General features: G+C 50.9%; 2 protein-coding genes across 9 annotated transcripts in view; one reads left to right on the top strand and one right to left on the bottom strand.

Annotated features, from left to right (window-relative positions):
- The window catches only part of ALG3 (ALG3 alpha-1,3- mannosyltransferase), a 73,916-nt gene extending 71,078 nt beyond the window's left edge, over nucleotides 1-2,838 (top strand). Inside the window, exons 8-9 of the mRNA XM_075340356.1 lie at nucleotides 2,262-2,406; nucleotides 2,490-2,838. Coding sequence (XP_075196471.1) covers nucleotides 2,262-2,406; nucleotides 2,490-2,673 — 329 coding nt within the window. The 3' untranslated portion in view covers nucleotides 2,674-2,838. The remainder of the gene's footprint in view (nucleotides 1-2,261; nucleotides 2,407-2,489) is intronic.
- The window catches only part of VWA5B2 (von Willebrand factor A domain containing 5B2), a 109,329-nt gene continuing 87,067 nt past the window's right edge, over nucleotides 2,019-24,280 (bottom strand). For all 8 annotated transcript variants that reach the window (XM_075340351.1, XM_075340349.1, XM_075340353.1 and 5 more), the window contains 3 exons: nucleotides 13,861-13,918; nucleotides 13,640-13,760; nucleotides 2,019-3,575 (listed from right to left, as the gene is read on the bottom strand). In XM_075340351.1, coding sequence (XP_075196466.1) covers nucleotides 2,967-3,575; nucleotides 13,640-13,760; nucleotides 13,861-13,918 — 788 coding nt within the window. In that variant the 3' untranslated portion in view covers nucleotides 2,019-2,966. The remainder of the gene's footprint in view (nucleotides 3,576-13,639; nucleotides 13,761-13,860; nucleotides 13,919-24,280) is intronic.

The following is a 24,280-nucleotide window of genomic DNA, read 5'->3' on the forward strand; positions in this document are numbered from 1 at the left end:
GGAGAATATACAGAGGTCCACAACCGGAGACCGGCTGTGGCTTACCAGACAGTGTTGTGTGCCCTCCAGATTCCGAAGCCCGGTCCCCCAGTCGCAGCATCTCAGCAAAGATGCAGGATGTCCCAGAGCAGAGTAAACTCTGCCTGAGAAGAGGGCGTTCCTATAAAAGAGCGGGAACTGGAGGGCTATAGAGACCTGCAGAGAAGGAGGGACGCCCCAACAGTGGGGAGTGTCCCTCCCCTGTGCAGAACGGCCGCCGGGAGGAGCCGAACCTGTCCCTCTGCATGAGTGACATGCGAGGGCAGGAAAATAAAACTAGGCCTCCGGCGAAGCCGGGGCCTAAATTTAAGCGGCGAGGCCGACAAGCAGGCACCATCGGCGCGGTTCTCAGGCAAAAGCTAGAGAACCCGCCGGAAAAGTTAAAACAATCACATACAGCATACTCTCCCCTTACAATAAAGAACCGGGACCCCCAACATAAACTTCTCAGGTACTTAGCTGCTGAGACGCAGGGCCATGTCCCTGGGGATGAGTACTCCGGTCCAACAGAATCCTCAAGGGGCTGTGGATGGAGACTGGACTCCTGCCAGGCATGGAGACCGTGCTGGCTCCCACTTCAAGCCAGAGCCCAGAAGGGATGGTGAAGGAGCGTGGCATGTAAGGCTGCAGCCTTGTAAATCAACCTTAACAACCGCCGACACAGTGGGGTGAGAAGGGACATGCCGGGAGTCCAGACATGGACCCGCTTTTCTTCAAACTCTTTCCAAAAGTCAAACAAATCAGATGAGAATGCATGTGTGGATGTATGCCTCCTGACACAAAGCAATAAACTGGCTAGGACTGGCTACCAGGGGGTGTATAAGCTCAGAGGGAGGAGCTACACTTTTAAGTGTAGTACTTTGTGTGTCCTCCGGAGGCAGAAGCTAAACATCCATGGTCTTGGTCTCCCAAAGGAACGATAAAGAAAATGTGCTCTTTCTAATATCAGAATTAATATATTTTAGGGGTACCCTTTTTGAGAAATTTGAACTAAAAATAGGTAAAATTCGTTTTTTTTTAGTTTGTCGTCATATGTGGGTGTGAATATTTCCACAAATACATATGCTTTGACCGTGATATTGCAGCAATGCAAAGTCATGTAGATGTTTGGTGTACAGGGGCAAAGCACCAGTTACTATAGGTTTTTGGTCTTGAGTTATATATGGGCAAAGTTAGGCATACATTTTTTTTTTTTTTTTTTTATAATTCTTTATTTAACCGAAAAACATGGAAACACAATCAAATTCAGTAGCATTACATTTCGCATCCATTGTATGTTATCTCCTATCCAGAAAAGTTGAGATAGTATGCAAAATTTCAGCATCATAGCCAGAATAGAACGCTAATGGCTATGTGCCAAAGTTTGCAAAATCCTCTTTGCTGAAGCTGCAGGCTTGGTGGAACCTCCAGTGAAAGGTCAACAGTGCCCAATGTATTTGAGATCTGGCCCTAAAAATTTACAGAACCTCTTTTCAAAACATACATGTACATCCTTATAAATTTTCAGCAAAATCGGAGAAGGTCGAGTGTTGACCACTGGTCCACTTGACATGGAATGACTCATCTGTACAGCCCAGGGGGTGCATCCAGGTCACAGCAGACGCCTTCTCTACATTACAGTATAGGGGTTGGAGTCTGACAATAGTGTTCTATGCCCAGGGGGTTGCCATAAAGGAGGTGAGTAAACACCAAATCCATGATGACCGCCCCCAGTGCTTCAGTAAAACTAGAATTGAATAAACAGTGAATTTAATTTTGTATTAAAAATACTTTTTCATAATCATTATTATTAATACAAAAATAAAAACCTGCGAGACCTTACCTTTTTAAGTGTCTGATAGGTGCAGGATACACAAGTGAGACCCACATCGAGCTCCAGAATGGCTACCCCCTACTGTGTTCGTGTAACTCTCTAGTCATTTCTATGGAAGTTCAGAAAATGGCTAAATCTTTAAGAATTTATGAAGTACAGCTCTGCATTTAGTCTAATAATAAGTTTATTATAAGATGAATTCATTCAGAAACATAAGATTATAAATCAATATTCTCGTCTCAAAATGATATCACAATGCTGAGGCCTTTTTTCTCTTAAGCAATCCTGCATTAGCTTGTAGAAAAAGAATGAAGGAGAATATTTTAGTGAAAATTAAAAATTCATGTTTCAGATTATCTGAAATCTAAAATTGTCAATTAAAATCTACATTAAACCTTGACTCTATTAGAGATCATTTTTGTCTTGTTCTCTAGTAACTTCCTGGGTGTTACATTCAGCCGCTCTCTACATTATCAGTTCTATGTCTGGTACTTTCACACGTTGCCATATCTGTTGTGGTGCACCGATACCAGTGTCCTACCAGGACTTGCCAGGTATGCATTAAGAACACAGTTCAGTAGTGGCTGTTTCTGGTCATTAGTGTATCATTAAATTTTTCTTTTTTTCCTGCTCTCAGAATTCTTATCTTGGGCCTTATAGAGCTGTCATGGAACACATTCCCCTCTACTGCTGTAAGCTCAGGTGCCCTCCACTTGTGTCACGTGGCCATTCTTCTTCACCTATGGTTTGGTGTTCCACCAGATGAGAAGTCTCCCAAAGACAATATACCACCCTCCCGGACTCCTAAGAAAAAAGACTAATTCCTTCATGCTCACCCATAAGAGACAAATCTTACCACTTCTAGCTGGAGAGTTAAAAAGAATACTCTGGCTAAGGAATGCTGGGTTTTCCTGAAAATTAATGGGGAAAGTGTCTTTATATGCTATTATTTTTTTAAACTAATAAATGTGGAAAACCTGGGTCAATATTAGATCAAAAGTGCCTTGCTACAAAGAACAGTAAATGCATTCTAGTATCATTCATCCGGTAAGTCTGCAGGGCAGTAGACTGCTTTGGTCATTGTCTATGTCTTAATGATACCAAGAATGTTATGTCAAACATCACCCGGCTTGTAGCACAGCATATTTAAGTTGAGATTTTCATCCCAGTGACGGAGAAGTAAGAAAAGCTGTCTGGCAGCCCCTTTTAATACAAGCAACTGTAGACCATCGGGAAGAGTCTGTGCCCGTAGCCAACCTTCTGCCTTTGCTGCTAGTAACTCCCATTCTACAAAGAAGCCAGCACAACGATGTTCAAGCCATGCAAGTGCTACAGCTGTGGCCCAAGAACATCCCTCAAGATCTGTGTCCAATTCATTGCCAGCCTCTGAAGGACATGGAGAAGTGTCACATGGATCAGTCTCAGACCCTCGCCCGCTGTCTGCTTGATGGCAAAGAGCTTCAGGGCAAGATTTGGCATACACAGGCAGTGAAGTAGTATCATTTGTCATTGGAACTTGGGGCTGGGATCCTCCTTTGCAAGTTTGTGCTCCTCCTCTGATGAAGTCTCGATGTTCTAAGGGACAAGGTTCAGACACTGGACTAAGGCTTCCATGATGACAGGTGAATGGGGAGGTGCGCAGTAAACGCTGAAGTGAAATCTGCACAACACTGGAAAAGCAGCTGTTTAGGTTGAAAAAACCCTCTGGGGACTGCAGGCTAATCTAAAGAGGAAAACAATGAAAATTGGGTAAAGGATGTGCAGAACAAATGACATGTTCAACACCAATATACTAAATATACTTAGATCATGATGTAGCAATAATAGTTAAAGTTTATCAATGCACTTCCATGTGTAGCTCCTACCAAATGTGCAACATTATTGATATTCATAAGTTTTGTAGTTGAGGGTTAAAAAAAACAAAACCTGCCACTGAGGAATATGGCACACCACCTATGTTAGTAAATGTCCTCCAGTGTAAAAATGGGTGTAGTCCTGAGTCGCCACCTAAGGCTACACTCGCATGCTGCAGTTTTTGTTGCTCTTTTTGGTGCAGTTTTGTTGTCAGCAAGTTCTGACTTTTGACTTCCCACCAAAGTCTATGAGAAATAAGATTTGCTGTTTGTGCGCATGTTGCATTTTTTTATCTGCAGTTTGTCACAAACTTCTGACAAAAAAAACTGCAGCATGTTCATTCTTCTTGCTTTGTCGCAGTTTCGTCACACTTTCTATATTGACAAACACAAAGTCAGAATTGACAAAAACACGACAATAAAGCACCAAAAATGCACCATTACAAGCGTTTGTTTTGACATTTCCAGGCTCTCTGTGACAAGGTGCAGTTGTGGTTGCAGTTTGTGTGCGCATGTAGTCTAAAGCTCTGGCATTGTACGTCCCTTCTTGCTGAGTAATGACTAATGGATTGTGAATTCCACACATGATCGCTTATTGACTTTTGTTGCTGAACAAGTATAAAGAATTAAAGTACAGAGATTTTTTTTATTTTCCCATCTGCTAGTTTTCATGGATGTGAGTATAATTCATATCTTCTGTTATCAGCCCTGCTCTGGCACGATGTCAGAATTTGTGACCTGCCGAACCACACTTTGGTCGTGGTGTGGAGCGAGGGGCCACTTTATGAATGTTCTCTTTGTAATTCAGAGTGAGGCTCTGTACTTCATTATACATCCCATAGACCTAAGACCTGTTCAGACGTCCTGCAATTGTTCTATCAGTGTTTTTCAGAGATACAACACGTCCCCATTATAGTCTGAGGCTGTCTCTATTTCCATTTTTTTTCTGGCTGCACAGGTGAAAAGGGTCAATAAAAGTCTATGGAGCTGTGAAAATCATGTACGGCACACGGATAGCTTCTATGTTCTTTCTCTATTTAACATTACAAGTATAGAAGCTTTGTATTTTATGTAAAAAACAGTGAAATTGTACCACTCCTTTGCATACATGAAAGATACGGATATCTGCATGAGGCCTTACTGTGAGATTGTAACCACCGCTCTACACATTGATACAGCAGGTTACAGAGACACCAGTGTGGGGCTGATACTCACCGGCCTTCTTCTAGAATGTTACTACACTAATTCCACTTCTATACATTACTAGCCCACATTATACTTAAAAGGAGCATGCTTATTTTAACGATCAGGAAAACTCAATCTCTGCTTGTTATGGACAAGATTATGAACTATTAGGAGTATATATATATAAGAGTTATATGAAGATATCCAAAAACCAGGATTTAAGATGGTGTTTGAGCTGTACCACACCTAGTTCTGCATTCAGACATAAGACAGTCTGGACTTTCGTGTGACAAGTGAATCATGCTTGTCACGAACCACCAGGGGGGGTCACTCAGAAATCCCCCGCGCTGGCTACCAGTACGTCACAATCGGGGGGTAACAAGTGGGGGTCACCCCTCCTTTATACCTCCCGACCGACAGACAGAGCACGTGACGCGCTCTCTAGCGCCCCTCTTATAGTCAGGCCAATTATGGAATTGCCCGACAATAAGCAAGGAGGCCGCTATACTACTTATGCCGATTATTGAAGGGTCCCCGGTGAGAGTAGGGTATATATTCCCCCGACCTCCGCGGGCGGAATATATAAAACCTCCCCGAATCTCACTGGCCTCCCCACAATAATCCTTGGCACAACTCGCTGCCACCAACCGCTTCACGGTAACTATTAGCCGAACACACGGACGTGGGATTCAAGATCGAGATAACAGAACAGCCCAAGATTAATTATATAATTTAATCAGCCTAAAGCCACACTAGAACTACAATATATACAATAGGGAATCTACAGAATATACAGTTATGTCAGAGTACAGTTACAGATAAAGCATGGTTTACAAACAGGCATACACAGTTCCAGCAGTTACCTTGTGCGTCTGGCCACAGGGGGGCGCTGTAGACCAGGTTTCTAGGATCCTTCCCACAGATGTTTCCTACACGTGACCCCCGGCGAAAGAACACTGGAAAATGGCCGAAGTAGGGTTATCAACCTGGGCAAATCCAGGTCCCCTCCTACCTTAGTGACCTCAGAGGGAGCACTGCTCCACCCCTGGCTGGAGTTATGGACAATATCCACAACATGGAATATGGGCCATAACTTTGCCTGGGAGCGTCGTAGACGGACGCCAACGCTCTCATTGTGACAGTTATGAATTTAGCTACAGAACGAGAGGACTCATGACTTGTCTACTAGTTCCCCATTGGCTGATATCACGCCTGGGGTATTTCCCCAGGTCCTGCTCCCATAAAAAGGGTGTGCCAGCATCGTCCGCATGCGGAGACACCATTTTTATGGTTGCCATATTTATCGGAAATATGGCTTGCGAGATATGAACCATTTTTTACTGGAGTCGTTCTGTCTGGATAGTTGCATAGCCTTATAATGAGATACAACTCTTGTTACAGGGTGACGGCAGGGGGTCATCCTGCGTCCATTGTTCCCAAGTCATCTAATCTCCATATCAGAGGAGATGGCTGTTGGAGGTGTAAGTGGAACACAGACCAGTTCCTTTGACACCTATCTGCTAAACAAACCGTTTATCCCTGTGGTAAATTTTCTGATTGAAGGAGTTGTGTGAAGGAAAGGGGGGGTGACACCAGGAGAGGGCTTCCTGACATAACTTGAATATCATGATTTATCGTCATCTCTCCGGATTTACCTCACACCTCCCCCCTTTTGAGGGCGCTAGGGGGCAGCACACTCCGGTGTTCCCCCGTGCGCCCGTCCGCGACCTCTCCTTGTCGGGACAGCCCGTCTGCGTTACCGTGGTCACGGCCCCTTTTGTGTCGAATGGTGAAGTTGTATTGCTGGAGCGCCAGGCTCCATCGCAACAACCTGCCATTCGTCCCGGAGACAGTGTGTAACCAGCTGAGGGGATTGTGGTCCGTCTCCACGATGAAGTGGCGCCCGTATAGATAGGGTTGCAGACGCTGCAGGGCCCACACTATGGCCAGGCACTCCTTTTCCATCGTGGAATAGGCCACTTCCCTTGGTAACAGCTTCCTGCTCAGGTACAAGACTGGGTGCTCTTGGCTCGCAGAGTCCACCTGGCTGAGCACCGCACCGAGGCCGAAGTCACTGGCGTCGGTCTGTACTACAAACGGCCGCGTGAAGTCGGCTGCCTGTAGCACGGGCGGGCTGGACAGGGCGTCCTTTAGGGCCCGGAAGGCTGTCTCGCAGTCCATTGTCCAATCGACTGCAGAGGGCAGCTTCTTCTTGGTGAGGTCCGTCAAGGGCTTTGCCAGGCTACTATAGCATGGAACAAACCTCCTATAGTACCCAGCGGTCCCCAAGAAGGACATCACCTGCTTCTTGGTCCTGGGGGTGGGCCAGGATGCGATGGCCTCCACTTTCTCAGGCTCGGGCTTCAGTGTTCTCCCGCCTACCCGGTGACCGAGGTACTGGACCTCGCTCATGGCCAGCTGACACTTTCCCAGCTTGATGGTCAAACCTGCATGGTGGACCCGCCTGAGCACCTGTGCTAGATGCTCTAGGTGATCTTCCCAGGTGGGACTGAAGACGGCAATGTCATCCAGGTACGCGGCCGCGTACCCTTCAAGTCCCTTGAGCAGGGTGTTGACCATCCGCTGGAAAGTGGCAGGGGCATTCCTCATCCCGAATGGCATCACCGTGGACTCGTACAGTCCAAATGGGGTAATAAAGGCAGAGCGTTCCCTGGCCTTGCGAGTCAGGGGGATCTGCCAATATCCCCGGCTCAGATCCATGATGGCCAGGTACTGAGCCCCGGCCAACTGATCGAGCAGGTCATCGATGCGTGGCATTGGGTACGCATCGGCGACCGTGACAGCATTGAGCCCCCTGTAGTCCACGCAGAACCGAGTGGTTCGGTCCTTCTTAGGGACGAGGACTACAGGCGAGGCCCAAGCGCTGTTGGATGCCTGGATCACCCCCAGCTTCAGCATCTCGTCAATCTCCTGGCGCATGTGTTGCTGCACCTCCAGGGAGACCCGGTATGCTGAACGCCGGATTGGGGGATGATCCCCAGTGTCCACGTGATGGACAGCCAAGTTAGTCCTTCCGGGCTGGTTGGTAAACAACCCCCGGAAGGGGTGTAGGGTGGCCCACAGCTGGGACCGTTGGTCTTCCAAGAGCTGGTGGCCAACCTCCACATCCTCAATGGATCCGCCTGCCCTAACCTGGGCTAGCATATCCAAGAGGGTTTCCGCTTCTCCCTCCTCGGGCAGGTTGCACACGGGGAGCGCACACGCCTCCCGCTCATGATGTGCCTTCATCATGTTCACATGGAAGGGCTTCCGCCTTCCACGGGCAGGGTCCAGGGTGACCAGGTACGTTACAGGGTTGAGCTGCTGGTACACGAGGTATGGGCCTTCCCAGGCTGCCTGAAGCTTGTCCTGTGGTACGGGGACCAGTACCCACACCTTTTGACCCACTTGGTAGGTCCTCTCACAAGCGTTCTGGTCGTACCAATGCTTCTGATCGGCCTGGGCTTGAGCCATATTGTCGTGTACCAGTTGCGTCAAGGCCTGCATTTTGTCCCGGAAGCGCATGACATACTCGATAACCGACACTCCAGGGGTGGCCAAATCCCCTTCCCAAGCCTCTTTCACCAGAGCCAGGGGGCCCCGCACACGTCGCCCGTACAGGAGCTCAAACGGTGAGAATCCTGTTGAGGCCTGTGGAACCTCCCGGTAAGCAAATAACAGGTGTGGGAGATACCGCTCCCAGTCACGCCCATGGGAGTCGACCAACATCTTAAGCATCTGCTTTAAGGTGCCATTGAACCGCTCGCACAGGCCATTAGTCTGTGGATGGTACGGGCTGGCCACCAGATGTCGCACCTGGACTTGCTTACAGAGGGCCTCCATCAGCTGGGACATGAATTGGGTCCCCCGGTCAGTGAGCATTTCCTGGGGAAAACCCACTCTGGAGAAAATCTCCAGCAATGCGGTGGCCACCTTGTCAGCCCGAATGGACGACAAGGCCACTGCTTCTGGGTACCGGGTGGCATAGTCCACTACCGTCAGTATGAAGCGTTTCCCGGAGCTGCTGGGGATGGCCAGCGGGCCGACCAGATCCACAGCCACCCTCCTGAAAGGCTCATCGATGATTGGCAGAGATACCAGTGGGGCTTTGGGGTGTGGCCCCGCCTTCCCCACTCTCTGACAGGTTTCACACGAACGGCAGTAGGCAGCCACATCGGCCCCCATTTTTGGCCAGTAGAAATGCTGGTTTAACCTGGCCTTGGTCTTAGCGATCCCTAGGTGTCCGGCCATCGGAATCTCATGTGCGATCCGCAACAACTCCGTCCGAAACGGATAGGGTACCACCAACTGTCGGTCCCTGGGCCACGCCTCCGGTGAACCCTGCTGGACCGTGACCCGGTACAGCCGTCCTTGGTCCCAGACCACTCGCTCCGGGTCCGAGTCCGAGGGAGGCTGTGCCGCCTGCTCCTTTAGAGCTTTCAGGCTGTCGTCAGCTTCTAACGCTGCCTGAAACCCCTGACTAGATGTGGCCAGAATCGACGAGACTGTCACATCTTCGGTCAGTACCCCGGGACCTGTGTCCTGGCCTCCACCTGACTCGGCTGCCACTTGGTCAGAAGGGGAAGAGCTATCGGACCTCCGGGAGGCCCCTTGGCTTCCAGCACTCCCACTGCGGGTGACAGCGGCCACAGCCGCTGCGACCGTGGGTCGTGCCTGCTCCTCCTCCGTTCCTGACCAAGTCGCCGGTTCAGGCAGACCTACCTGGCTTCCTGACACCCCGGTTGTGGGGGAACCATGTACCGAGATCTTACCTGGGAGCACTTCCGCTCCTGGACCGGCCCCAATCTCACCTGCCTGTTCCCCCCCTGCAGCAACAGAACCCCGCTGTGAAATCTCTGGGGACCCCACATTTGCTGTGGTAGCCCCCACCCCACACACTGGTCCTCCCCCTGCAGCACCCTGCTCTCTGCTTATCCCTGCAGAGGGCAGCAGATCCCAGCTCACTGGCTGATCACTTGTAGAGGCATGGTCACACCTTTCTCTGACCCCCTCCCCTGTCACAGCTGCAGCTGTGTCTGTGCAAGCAGAAAAATCAGAGCTCACTCCCTCCTCCATTACATCATTCATAGATAACACATCAACATTGTCCGGAGGCATGTCAGTACTGGCTGAAGGTTCAGCCCTTGGGGGGGGCCCAAACTGGGAGGTTATCTGCCCCAAATCTGTCCCAAGTAGCACGTTTGCAGGGATCCGATCAGTTACCCCTACCTCCCTCACCCCTCGCCCTGCGCCCCAGTCCACATAAATGCCAGCAACAGGCAGCGCCGGGTCAATGCCTCCAATCCCGGAGACAGCGAGGGTTTTTCCAGGTATCAAGTCTTGGGGGGACACCATCTCAGGCCGCACCAGAGTCACCTCCGAGGCGCTGTCTCGCAGTCCTATGGTCACAGACTGGCCGACGGTGACAGGTTGGAAGCTGTCCAGGGACCTACCACCACCCCCACCCACACAATACACCTTGGGCGGCCCTTGGGACGGGGACGGGGCCTTGGGACGCTGAGGGCACATGGCCTTGAAGTGTCCAGGTAAGTTGCACTGGTGGCACCGTCTTGGTTCTGCCACGGGCCTGGAGAGGGGAGGTGAGGGGGACACCCCCTGCAGTCTAGGGGCAGGTGGGGCAGTGGCAGAGTTCATCTTACCCCCTCTCCAGGTGCTGCTGGTGGCTGCTCTCCTGGCCTCAGGAGCCCGATTGTTGGTGTAGTCATCGGCCAGGGCAGCTGTAGCCGTGGACCCCTTTGGCTTCTGGTCTCGAATGAACTGGCGGAGATCCTCAGGGCAGTTCCACAAGAGTTGCTCCGTGATGAACAAGTCCAGGATCTCCGGTCCGGTGGAAAGCTGCAGGCCTTGGGTCCAGTGGTCGGCAGCTCGGGCAAGTGCCCGCCGGTGGTCAGCCCAGGAGTCCTTTGGTCCCTTCTGTAGGCTCCGGAACTTCTTGCGGTAGGACTCTGGAGTGAGGTTGTACTGTTGGATCAGGGCCCGCTTGATGGTGTCGTAGCCCTGATCTGCCTCAGCAGGCAAGTCCCCAAGGATATCCAGGGCCTTACCCCTTAAACGGGGGGTCAGGTATTTGGCCCACTGGTCCTTGTCCAGATGGTGCTGCAGGCAAGTCCGTTCAAAAGCAGTCAAGAAAGAGTCCAAGTCTCCATCCTTCTCCAGCACTGGGAAGTCCTCAACACGGACCTTTGGAAGTTTGGTGTCTTGAAGGTCACGTGTGGCTGATGAGGGCCGGAGCTGAGCTAGCTGCAGCTGGTGGTCACGGTCTGCCTGTTGCCGTCGCTCCGCAGCCTCACGCTCTGCCTGGCGCTCTTCACGCGCTGCCTGCCGCTCTGCCCTGCGCTCTGCCAGGAGTTCCTTGTAGCCCTCCTGGTCTCCAGCCTGGAGAAGGGCCATAGCCATTTGAAGAAGGCTATCCGAGCCTCCCAGGCTCGGTGGAATGGCACGTGGTGATCTGCGGCCCGCTGCGGAGCGTGGTGATTCACTGTCCATTGCAGAGCGGAGGGCTGGCATCTGGCTCGTTGAGGACCCTTGGGTGAGCTGCTCCTCATCTTGTCCATAATTGCCAGGTTGTGCGCTGTCCTCTGCAGAACGGTTTTCTGGCGTCGAGCTCCTGGAGGACTCGTGGGCAACCTCCTCATTACTGTCCACAGCACCGTCCTCCCTCTCTTCGGCTCCTGCTTTAGCATTGGCCAGTTGCATAGCTCTGCTCCTGGTGCCATCAGCCATTCTTGCAGACTTTTGGTCACTGACACAGAACTGACACCTGATGCACCCACACACCTTACAGTATCTGCACTCTGACACTCTAGTGTTGAGCTAGTCTGAAGACCCCAGCAGCCACAGCTGCTGCAGGCAGTCTTTAGTGTCTGGGAGTATGGGTCTCACACTCACACACACTATTATCTCGATCCCACCGCTTGCCACCAATATGTCACGAACCACCGGGGGGGGTCACTCAGAAATCCCCCGCGCTGGCTACCAGTACGTCACAATCGGGGGGTAACAAGTGGGGGTCACCCCTCCTTTATACCTCCCGACCGACAGACAGAGCACGTGACGCGCTCTCTAGCGCCCCTCTTATAGTCAGGCCAATTATGGAATTGCCCGACAATAAGCAAGGAGGCCGCTATACTACTTATGCCGATTATTGAAGGGTCCCCGGTGAGAGTAGGGTATATATTCCCCCGACCTCCGCGGGCGGAATATATAAAACCTCCCCGAATCTCACTGGCCTCCCCACAATAATCCTTGGCACAACTCGCTGCCACCAACCGCTTCACGGTAACTATTAGCCGAACACACGGACGTGGGATTCAAGATCGAGATAACAGAACAGCCCAAGATTAATTATATAATTTAATCAGCCTAAAGCCACACTAGAACTACAATATATACAATAGGGAATCTACAGAATATACAGTTATGTCAGAGTACAGTTACAGATAAAGCATGGTTTACAAACAGGCATACACAGTTCCAGCAGTTACCTTGTGCGTCTGGCCACAGGGGGGCGCTGTAGACCAGGTTTCTAGGATCCTTCCCACAGATGTTTCCTACACGTGACCCCCGGCGAAAGAACACTGGAAAATGGCCGAAGTAGGGTTATCAACCTGGGCAAATCCAGGTCCCCTCCTACCTTAGTGACCTCAGAGGGAGCACTGCTCCACCCCTGGCTGGAGTTATGGACAATATCCACAACATGGAATATGGGCCATAACTTTGCCTGGGAGCGTCGTAGACGGACGCCAACGCTCTCATTGTGACAGTTATGAATTTAGCTACAGAACGAGAGGACTCATGACTTGTCTACTAGTTCCCCATTGGCTGATATCACGCCTGGGGTATTTCCCCAGGTCCTGCTCCCATAAAAAGGGTGTGCCAGCATCGTCCGCATGCGGAGACACCATTTTTATGGTTGCCATATTTATCGGAAATATGGCTTGCGAGATATGAACCATTTTTTACTGGAGTCGTTCTGTCTGGATAGTTGCATAGCCTTATAATGAGATACAACTCTTGTTACAGGGTGACGGCAGGGGGTCATCCTGCGTCCATTGTTCCCAAGTCATCTAATCTCCATATCAGAGGAGATGGCTGTTGGAGGTGTAAGTGGAACACAGACCAGTTCCTTTGACACCTATCTGCTAAACAAACCGTTTATCCCTGTGGTAAATTTTCTGATTGAAGGAGTTGTGTGAAGGAAAGGGGGGGTGACACCAGGAGAGGGCTTCCTGACATAACTTGAATATCATGATTTATCGTCATCTCTCCGGATTTACCTCACAATGCTGACATAGCTAAAAGAAATGAGGAAGCAAGCACATTACAGTATATTCCATATCACAGAATAAGCTCTATGATAGATTACCCAATAGGAGACGTGCTACATATTATTGGCTCCTAGCCAATAATTCCCTTTAAATGTATTGTCCGTATTAAAGTCATTTTATTCTATGCAGATCCGTGTCATGTCTCTGGTCTGAATGGAACAATAGTATGCATGCTACTACCAAATGACTAATTTGGATGCAGACAGGTTTAAGCACAATTAGATTGCATCTCAGTAAATTTATGACCGCTTTATCATAAACAATGGCCATACATCTTGGATAGCTGTCAGCCAACAGCTATTTTTCTCGACTGCCACATGGGTGGCATACGCAGTCTTTACCGGAGGGTGCATATATTTTCCATGAGGACAGCATAAAAATAAGGCTTTTTGAGTACTCACCAGGGGTAGGTAATCCTGTACTACAGGTTCAGATTTTGGCTCATTATCTCCCGTTAAGCATGGCTTCAAAGGGGATAGTTTTCCAGACAAACTGCGGATTTTCCTTTTACCAACCCCAACCCTACAGACATAGGGGAAAAAGGTCACATTATAATATATAGTAAATCAAACAAGGCCATGTTACGATCGTCAAAATACATTCAATAATATTTTTTCCTTACCTTGAAATTAAGGAAGTATCTGATGATTTCTGTGAAATGTTTGGGCTAATAGTTTGCGCTAAAACAGAGAGCTTCAGTTAATTGTTTTCTTGGTTATTGTTGCAAAATGAATATAGAACAGCTATGGACATCCATTCACATTTATCTACCACCAAGGTTAGCGTAACCTGCCCTTTCAGATAATGGAAAAGCATGGTCTTGCTGCCTTGATCCCCCACGTTAAAATTACTTTTAGTGCACATACCAGTTTAATATATCTGATAATCACAATTCTTATATCTTGCTATCCACCCTTTTTAAGTGGGCGGTTACTCATTAGTATTTTGCCAGTACAATGGGTACTGAGACAACCTCACTCACCAGTATGTATTGATTTACTCATTGTTCAATGACCTAGCCTTTCTCAAACTTAACGTGTTTGTTTTGGGGTTTTTTGTTTGTTTGTTTTTTAGGGGAAGGAGGGTAACATTTTTTAAATTTAATTGACGGATTATATGAACAGCATGGGGCTCAGTGGTTAGAACTGTTACTTTGCTGCGCTGGGCTCAAATCCAACCGATGAGGTCTGCAAGGTGTTTGTAGAAAACCCATGCAAGCATGTGAACATACAGACACTTAGGAGTTTGTGATGACACTGAAGACCTATATAGGAATTCTATATAGGAATATAGATTGTAAACAACAGTGGGGACAGTGATGATGAAGACTGTAAAGCGCTGTTCAACTAATGGTGCTAAATAAACTGAAAATTAGATAGTTTTTGCCAAAGAACTTTATTTATAAAATAAATCTTCCACTTTAAATTTATACCATGTACACAAATAAAAAAAAGAGAATTTTGTTTACTTACCGTAAATTCTTTTTCTTATAGTTCCGTATTGGGAGACCCAGACATTGGTGTATAGCTTCTGCCTCCGGAGGACACACAAAGTACTACACTAAAAAGTGTAGCTCCTCCCTCTGAGCATATACACCCCCTGGCTAACCAAATATAGCCAGTTTAGTTCAAAAGCTGAAGGAGAATAGCCACCCACAAGTAGAGATAGAGCAAGAACCGGAACAACCGGAGCCTCTGTCTACAACAACAGCCGGTGATAACACGCGGAACAAGAAACTGCCAACAGGCAACAGGGAGGGTGCTGGGTCTCCCAATACGGAACTATAAGAAAAAGAATTTACGGTAAGTAAACAAAATTCTCTTTTTCTTTATCGTTCCTATGGGAGACCCAGACATTGGGACGTCTCAAAGCAGTCCATGGGTGGGAATAAACAGAAAACTGAGAAGTAGGCGAAACCTAACTTCACAAATGGGCGACAGCCACTGAAGGATGCGTCTGCCCAAGCTCGCATCTGCCGAAGCATGAGCATGCACTTGGTAGTGCTTCGAAAAGGTATGCAGACTAGTCCAAGTGGCAGCCTGACAGACCTGCTGAGCCGTAGCCTGGTGCCTGAAAGCCCAAGAGGCACCTGAGTACACTGGTAGGCATCGGATATGGCCGACCTAATCCAACGAGCTAAGGTCGGCTTAGAAGCCGAGAGGCCCTTACGCCGACCTGTGGTCAGCACAAAAAGAGAGGTGCACCGCCTAAGAACAGCGGTGCGAGGCACATAGATCCGTAGTGCCCGCACCAGATCCAGAGTATGCAACGCTTTTTCAAAGCGATGAACAGGAGCCGGACAAAAGGAAGGCAGGGAAATGTCCTGGTTAAGGTGGAAAGGAGAAACCACCTTAGGGAGAAAGTCCGGAGTCGGACGGAGAACCTTGTCTTGATGAAAAACCAAAAAAGGTGACTCCGAAGAGAGCGCAGTCAAATCAGAGACTCTCCTGAGGGAAGTTATGGCCACTAGAAAGACCACTTTCTGTGAAAGACGAAACAAAGAAACCTTCCTAAAAGGCTCAAAGGGGGGTTTCTGCAAAGCAGTGAGGACCAGATTGAGGTCCCAGGGATCCAAAGGCTGCCGGTAAGGCGGAATGATGTGAGATGCGCCCTGCATGAAGGTGCGCACCCGAGCCAGCCGGGCGATACGCCGCTGGAACAACACTGACAGAGCAGAGACTTGTCCCTTGAGTGAATTGAGGGATAGTCCTAGCTGCAGACCGGACTGTAGAAAGGACAGAAAGGTCGGCAAGGAAAAAGGCCAAGGAGCATGGCCGGAAGAGCGACACCAGGACAGGAAAATTCTCCAGGTCCTGTGATAGATTTTGGCCGAGGAAGACTTCCGAGCCCGAGTCATAGTGGAGATGACTTCAGGAGGAATACCAGAAGTCGTCAAGATCCAGGACTCAAGAGCCACGCCGTCAATCTGAGAGCCGCAGAATTCTGGCGGAAAAACGGACCTTGTGAGAGAAGGTCTGGACGGTCCGGGAGATGCCACGGCACCTCTACGGACAGATGGAGCAGGTCTGGGTACCAAGCTCGCCTGGGCCAGTCCGGAGCAATGAGGATGACCCGACGGCCCTCCATTCTGATCTTGCGCAGGACTCTGGGCAAGAGAGCTAGAGGGGGAAACACGTAGGACAGACGAAACTGGGACCAATCTTGAACCAGAGCGTCCGATGCCAAGGCCTGAGGATCGTGGGAGCGAGCCACGTAAACCGGAACCTTGTTGTTGTGCCGGGATGCCATTAGATCCACTTCCGGAGTGCCCCACTTGCGGCAGATTGACCGAAAGACTGCCGGATGCAGGGACCACTCGCCGTTGTCCACGGTTTGACGGCTGAGATAATCTGCTTCCCAGTTTTCCACGCCTGGGATGTGGACTGCGGATATGGTGGACTTGGAGTCCTCCGTCCACTGAAGGATGCGTTGAACCTCCAACATTGCCAGGCGGCTGCGTGTCCCGCCCTGGTGATTGATGTAGGCAACCGCTGTTGCGTTGTCTGACTGGACTCGGATGTGCTTGCCCTCCAACAGGTGGTGAAAGGCTAAGAGAGCTAGAAGCACAGCTCTGGTTTCCAGCACATTGATCGAGAGGGCTGATTCGGACGGAGTCCAAGTGCCCTGCGCTCTGTGGTGGAGATATACCGCTCCCCAGCCGGATAGACTGGCATCCGTGGTGAGGATCACCCAGGACGGGGCCAGGAAGGAGCGTCCCTGAGACAGAGAGAGGGGCAGAAGCCACCACTGAAGGGAGCCCCTGGTCTGTGGCGACAAAGCCACTAACCTGTGCAAGGAGGAAGTCCGCCTGTCCCAACAGCGGAGAATGTCCAGCTGCAGAGGACGCAGATGGAACTGGGCAAAGGGAACCGCCTCCATTGACGCCACCATCTGACCCAGCACCTGCATTAGGTGTCTGATGGAATGACGGCGGGGCCTCAGTCAAACAGCAGTCCCTCCATCTGGCGGTGCGCTCTTTGCTAAGGGCAGCTTCACAAGTGCCGGCAGAGTCTCGAATTGCATCCCTAGGTACGTGAGCTTCTGGGTCGGAGTCAGAGTGGATTTGGGCAGATTGACAAGCCACCCGAATTGGACTAGAGTGGCGAGAGTGAGCGAGACACTCCGCTTACAGTCTGCGCTGGATGACGCCTTGACTAGAAGGTCGTCCAGGTAAAGAATCACTGCCAACCCCTGGAGGTGCAGAACCGCAACCACTGCTGCCATGACCTTGGTGAATACTCGAGGGGCCGTGGCTAACCCGAAGGGGAGAGCCACGAATTGGAAATGTTCCTCTCCGATTGCAAAACGTAGCCAACGCTGGTGTGAAACTGCAATTGGCACATGCAGATAGGCGTCTCTGATGTCGATGGATGCCAGGAAATCTCCTTGGGTCATTGAGGCAATGACTGATCGCAGAGACTCCATGCGAAAATGCCGCACCTGAACATGCTTGTTGAGAAGCTTGAGATCCAGGATGGGCCGGAAGGAACCGTCCTTTTTGGGGACTAGGAAGAGATTTGAGTAGAAACCTCTGAACCGTTCCCGAGCGGGAACCGGTACAATTACTCCGTTGGCCTGCAAGGATGCCACGGCCTGAGAGAAGGCGGCGGCCTTGGAGCAGGGGGGAGTAGACAGAAAAAATCTGTTTGGCGGGCTGGAAGAGAATTCTATCCTGTAGCCGTGGGAGATGATATCCCGCACCCACTGATCGGAGACGTGTTGAAACCACACGTCGCCAAAGTGGGAGAGGAGAGCCTGCCACCGACGAAGGACGTGCTGGCGCGGCCAGATAGTCAAGAGGAGGCTGCCTTAGTGGCAGCAGCTCCTGCGGTCTTTTGAGGACGCGGCTTCGTGCGCCAGTTGGGCTTTTGGTCCTTGGCTGAGGTAGTGGACGAAGCCAAGGGCTTAGAGGATGACCAGTTGGAGGAACGAAAGGAACAAAACCTCGACTGGTTCCTACCCTGGGCAGGTTTCCTGGTTTTAGTCTGTGGCATGGAAGTACTCTTCCCGCCAGTAGCTTCCTTAATAATTTCATCCAGTTGTTCGCCGAATAGCCTGGATCCAGCAAAAGGGAGCCCAGCAAGGTACTTCTTTGAAGAAGCATCTGCCTTCCACTCTCGAAGCCACAAGATCCTGCGGATAGCGAGGTAATTAGCCGAAGCCACCGCAGTGCGGTGAGAAGCCTCCGGCATGGCAGACATGGCATAGGATGAAAAAGCTGAAGCCTGGGACGTTAAGGCAACCATTTCGGGCATAGATTCCCTGGAGAGGGAATGCATCTCCTCCAGAGAAGCAGAGATGGCCTTGAGAGCCGACACTGCTGCAAAAGACGGGGAGAACGAGGCCCCAGCCGCCTCAAATACAGATTTGGCCAGAAGATCAACCTGGCGGTCAGTGGCATCCTTAAGGGAGGTGCCATCAGCCACTGATACAACGGTCCGGGCTGAGAGTCTAGACACCGGAGGGTCTACCTTTGGTGAATGAGCCCACTCCTTGACCACCTCAGGTGGAAAGGGAAAACGGTCATCAGAACCGCGCTTTGGGAAGCGTTTGTCAGGACAGGCCCTAGGCTTGGTCACAGTGGCCTGAAAACTGGAGTGGTTAAAGAACACACTCCTTGTCCTCTTAGGCAAGGTAAACTGGTGCTTTTCTGCCAGAGAGGGTTGCGCCTCTGATACAGGCGGATTGAGGTCCAGTACAGAATTAATGGACGCAATCAAATCACTAACATCTGCGTCACTTTCGGACAGATCAATGGGGCACATGGAGGTAGCGTCCGAGCCCCCAGTAAAGGCATCCTCCTCGTCCTGGGAGTCAGCTCGTGAATCAGAGCCACGGGACGAGGAAGGAGAGGGAGCCCTGCGTCTCCTTTTAGGAGGACGGGGTCTGGGACCAGATGAAGAATCCTCTGTGAGCTCCGCTGAGAGAGCCCTAGCAGCAGAGGCGCCCTGAGAAGGGGGCTGATGCATGGTCAGCAAAGTCCGGGACAGCTGTCCCATGGAGTCGGCAAAAGACTGGGAGATTGACCTAGAGAAGGATTCTACCCAAGCCGGGGGTTCAGCCACCGGAGCCGGAGCAGCCGGAGGGACCACTGTGGGTGCGATACCAGGCTGAGGCATTGCCAGGTTAGAGCAGGCATCACAATGTGGATATGTGCTCGGTTCAGGCAGCACGAGCTTACATGCAGTGCATATTGCGTACAGCCTTGCAGCCTTGCTCCTCGTGTGAGACATGCTGCTGAAGTGGGGGCTCTGAGCCAGAATGACCCCCAGAGAGTATATAAGCAGGTCCACAACCGGAGGTTATGGCTTACCAGACAGTTTGTGTGCCCTCCAGATCCCACAGACCAGACCCCCAGACAGATTAGCAGAGATGCTGCAGCCAGCGCCGATCGCTGTGAGAACGCTGATAAAATGGCGCCGGAGCGAGGAGAGGGGCGGGGCCTACTCTGAGAGCGGGATCTGGAGGGCCAAGGAGATTTACAGGGGAGGGGACATTTACTCAGAGAGGAGTGTCCCTCCCCTGTGCCGAACGGCCGCTGGGCGGAGCCGCACTGTCCCTCTGCATGATTGACATGCAGAGGCAGTGAAATCGAAACTAGGCCTCAGGCGAAGCGATGCGGCCGGCGCGCAGGCACCATCGGCGCGGTTCTCAGGTGAAAACCAGAGAACCGGCCGGAAGTGTCAGAACAGATACACAGCCCACTCTCCCCAACAATAAAGTACAAGGGACCTTCCCGAAAATAACGTCTCAGATACTTAGCTTGTGAGACGCAGGGTTTCAAGTCCCTGGGGATGAGTGCTCCGTCCAGCAGGATCCTGAAGGGCTGCGGATGGAGACCGGTCTCCTGCAAGGCAGGGAGAACCGTGCTGGCTCCCACTTCAAGCCAGAGCCCGAGGGATGGTGAAGGAGCGCGGCATGTAAGGCTCCAGCCCTGAAATCAACCTTAACAACACCGCCGACACAGTGGGGTGAGAAGGGACATGCCGGGAGTCCAGGCTTGGACCCGCTTTTCTTCAAACTCTTTCCAAAAATCAAAAATCAGATGAGAATGCATGTGTGGATGTATGCCTCCTGAACACAAAGCATTGAACTGGCTATATTTGGTTATTCAGGGGGTGTATATGCTCAGAGGGAGGAGCTACACTTTTTAGTGTAGTACTTTGTGTGTCCTCCGGAGGCAGAAGCTATACACCAATGTCTGGGTCTCCCATAGGAACGATAAAGAAAAAAATATTGCAATTATACGTTTTCTTACTTACATTTATTTCCTTTGTGTGTTTTGAAACATCACCCAAAAAAAAAAAAAAAAACTGAGAAAGAAGGGAATTTTGTTTACTTACCGTAAATTCCTTTTCTTCTAGCTCCAATTGGGAGACCCAGACAATTGGGTGTATAGCTACTGCCTCCGGAGGCCACACAAAGTACTACACTTAAAAGTGTAAGGCCCCTCCCCTTCTGGCTATACACCCCCCCGTGGGATCACGGGCTCCTCAGTTTTAGTGCAAAAGCAAGAAGGAGGAAAGCCAATAACTGTTTTAAATACAAATTCAACCCGAGAAACAACCTCGGAGAACTGAACTGTTCAACATGAACAACATGTGCACCCGAAAAAAACAAATTTCCTAAGAAAACAGGGCGGGTGCTGGGTCTCCCAATTGGAGCTAGAAGAAAAGGAATTTACGGTAAGTAAACAAAATTCCCTTCTTCTTTGTCGCTCCTAATTGGGAGACCCAGACAATTGGGACGTCCAAAAGCAGTCCCTGGGTGGGTAAAAGAATACCTCGTGATAGGGCCGTCAACAGCCCTTTCCTACAGGTGAGCCACCGCCGCCTGAAGGACTTGTCTACCTAGGCCGGCATCCGCCGAAGCGTAGGTATGCACCTGATAATGCTTGGTAAAAGTGTGCAGACTCGACCAGGTAGCCGCCTGGCACACCTGCTGAGCCGTAGCCTGGTGCCGTAATGCCCAGGACGCACCCACGGCTCTGGTAGAATGGGCTTTCAGTCCTGATGGAATCGGAAGCCCAGCAGAACGGTAGGTGTGAAGAATTGGTTCCTTGATCCAACGCGCAAGGGTGGATTTGGAAGCTTGCGACCCTTTACGCTGACCAGCGACAAGGACAAAGAGTGCATCCGAGCGGCGCAGAGGCGCCGTGCGGGAAATGTAGATCCTGAGTGCTCTCACCAGATCCAATAAATGCAAACCTTTTTCAAATTGGTGAACTGGATGCGGACACAAAGACGGTAAAGTGATATCTTGATTGAGATGAAAGGAAGATACCACCTTGGGAAGAAATTCTGGAATTGGACGCAGAACTACCTTGTCTTGGTGAAACACCAGGAATGGAGATCTGCATGATAACGCCGCCAGCTCGGACACTCTCCGAAGAGACGTGACCGCCACTAGAAAAGCCACTTTCTGTGAAAGACGAGAAAGGGAAACCTCCTTCATAGGCTCGAAATGCGGCTTTTGGAGAGCAATTAGAACCTTGTTCAGGTCCCAGGGCTCCAATTCCCGCTTGTAAGGGGGGACGATATGACAAACCCCTTGCAGGAACGTGCGTACCTGAGGAAGTCGCGCCAGGCGTTTCTGAAAAAATACGGATAGCGCGGAGACTTGACCCTTAAGGGAGCCAAGCGACAAACCTTTTTCCAACCCAGACTGCAGGAAGGAAAGAAAGGTAGGCAATGCAAAAGGCCAGGGAGAAACTCCCTGAGCAGAGCACCAAGATAGGAATATCCTCCACGTCCTGTGGTAGATCTTGGCGGAGGATGGTTTCCTAGCCTGTCTCATGGTGGCAACCACTTCATGAGATAAACCTGAGGCCGCTAGGATCCAGGACTCAATGGCCACACAGTCAGGTTCAGGGCCGCAGAATTCAGATGGAAAAACGGCCCTTGAGACAGCAAGTCTGGACGGTCTGGTAGTGCCCACGGATGGCCTACCGTGAGGTGCCACAGATCCGGGTACCACGACCTCCTTGGCCAGTCTGGAGCGACGAGAATGGCGCGGCGGCAGTCGGACCTGATTTTTGCGGAGCACTCTGGGCAACAATGCCAGAGGTGGGAACACATACGGTAGCCGGAACTGCGACCAATCTTGAACTAAGGCGTCTGCCGCCAGAGCTCGGTGATCGTGAGACCGTGCCATGAAAACCGGGACCTTGTTGTTGTGCCGTGACGCCATCAGGTCGACGTCCGGCATCCCCCAGCGGCGACAGATCTCCTGAAACACGTCCGGGTGAAGGGACCATTCCCCTGCGTCCATGCCCTGGCGACTGAGAAAGTCTGCTTCCCAGTTTTCTACGCCTGGGATGTGAACGGCGGATATGGTGGATGCCGTGTCTTCCACCCACGTCAGAATCCGCCGGACTTCCTGGAAGGCTTGCCGACTGCGTGTTCCCCCTTGGTGGTTGATGTATACCACCGCTGTGGAGTTGTCCGACTGAATTCGGATCTGCTTGCCTTCCAGCCACTGTTGGAAGGCTTGTAGGGCAAGGTAGACTGCTCTGATCTCCAGAACATTGATCTGAAGGGTGGACTCTTTCCGAGTCCACGTACCCTGAGCCCTGAGGTGGAGAAAAACTGCTCCCCACCCTGATAGACTCGCATCTGTCGTGACCACCGCCCAGGATGGGGGTAGGAACGACTTTCCTTTTGACAATGAGGTGGGAAGAAGCCACCACCGGAGAGATTCCTTGGCTGCCTGAGAGAGGGAGACCTCCCTGTCGAGGGACGTCGACTTCCCGTCCCATTGGCGGAGAATGTCCCATTGTAGTGGACGCAGATGAAACTGCGCAAAAGGAACTGCTTCCATTGCTGCTACCATCTTCCCTAGGAAGTGCATGAGGCGCCTCAAGGGGTGCGACTGGCCCTGAAGGAGAGATTGCACCCCTATCTGTAGCGAGCACTGTTTGTCCAGTGGAAGTCTCACTATCGCTGAGAGAGTATGAAACTCCATGCCAAGATATGTTAGTGATTGGGTCGGGGTTAGATTTGACTTTGAAAAGTTGATAATCCACCCGAAACTCTGGAGAGTCTTCAGTGCCACGTTCAGGCTGTGTTGGCATGCCTCCTGAGAGGGTGCCTTGATAAGTAGATCGTCCAAATACGGGATCACGGAGTGACCTTGCGAGTGCAGGACTGCTACTACTGCTGCCATGACCTTGGTGAAGACCCGAGGGGCTGTCGCCAGCCCGAAAGGTAGAGCTACGAACTGCAGGTGTTCGCTTCCTATAACGAAGCGTAGAAAACGCTGATGCTCTGGCGCAATTGGCACGTGGAGATAAGCATCCTTGATGTCTATTGATGCTAGGAAATCTCCTTGAGACATTGAGGCGATAACGGAGCGGAGAGATTCCATCCGGAACCTCCTGGTTTTTACGTGTTTGTTGAGCAGCTTTAGATCCAGGACGGGACGAAACGACCCGTCTTTCTTTGGCACCACAAACAAATTGGAGTAAAAACCGTGACCTTGTTCCTGAAGAGGAACAGAAGTCACCACTCCTTCCGCCTTTAGAGCGGACACCGCTTGCAGCAGAGCATCGGCTCGGTCGGGCGGTGGGGAAGTTCTGAAGAAGCGAGTTGGAGGACGAGAGCAGAACTCTATCCTGTACCCGTGAGACAGAATGTCTCTCACCCAACGGTCCTTGACCTGTGACAACCAAATGTCGCCAAAGCGGGAGAGCCTGCCACCGACCGAGGATGCGGAGAGAGGAGGCTGAGAGTCATGAGGAAGCCGTCTTGGTAACGGTTCTTCCGGCTGGCTTTTTTGGGCGTGATTGAGTCCGCCAAGAATCTGAGCCCCTCTGATCCTTTTGAGTCCTTTTGGACGAGTAGAATTGGGACCTGCCTGAGCCTCGAAAGGACCGAAAACCAGACTGTCCCCTCCTCTGTTGAGGTTTGTTTTGTCTGGGCTGAGGTAAGGATGAATCCTTACCCTTGGAGTGTTTAATGATTTCATCCAAACGCTCACCAAACAATCGGTCACGAGAAAAAGGCAAACTGGTTAAGCACTTCTTGGAAGAAGAATCTGCCTTC

This window comes from Anomaloglossus baeobatrachus, chromosome 3 (assembly GCF_048569485.1).
Source record: "Anomaloglossus baeobatrachus isolate aAnoBae1 chromosome 3, aAnoBae1.hap1, whole genome shotgun sequence".
NCBI classification, from domain to species: domain Eukaryota; kingdom Metazoa; phylum Chordata; class Amphibia; order Anura; family Aromobatidae; genus Anomaloglossus; species Anomaloglossus baeobatrachus.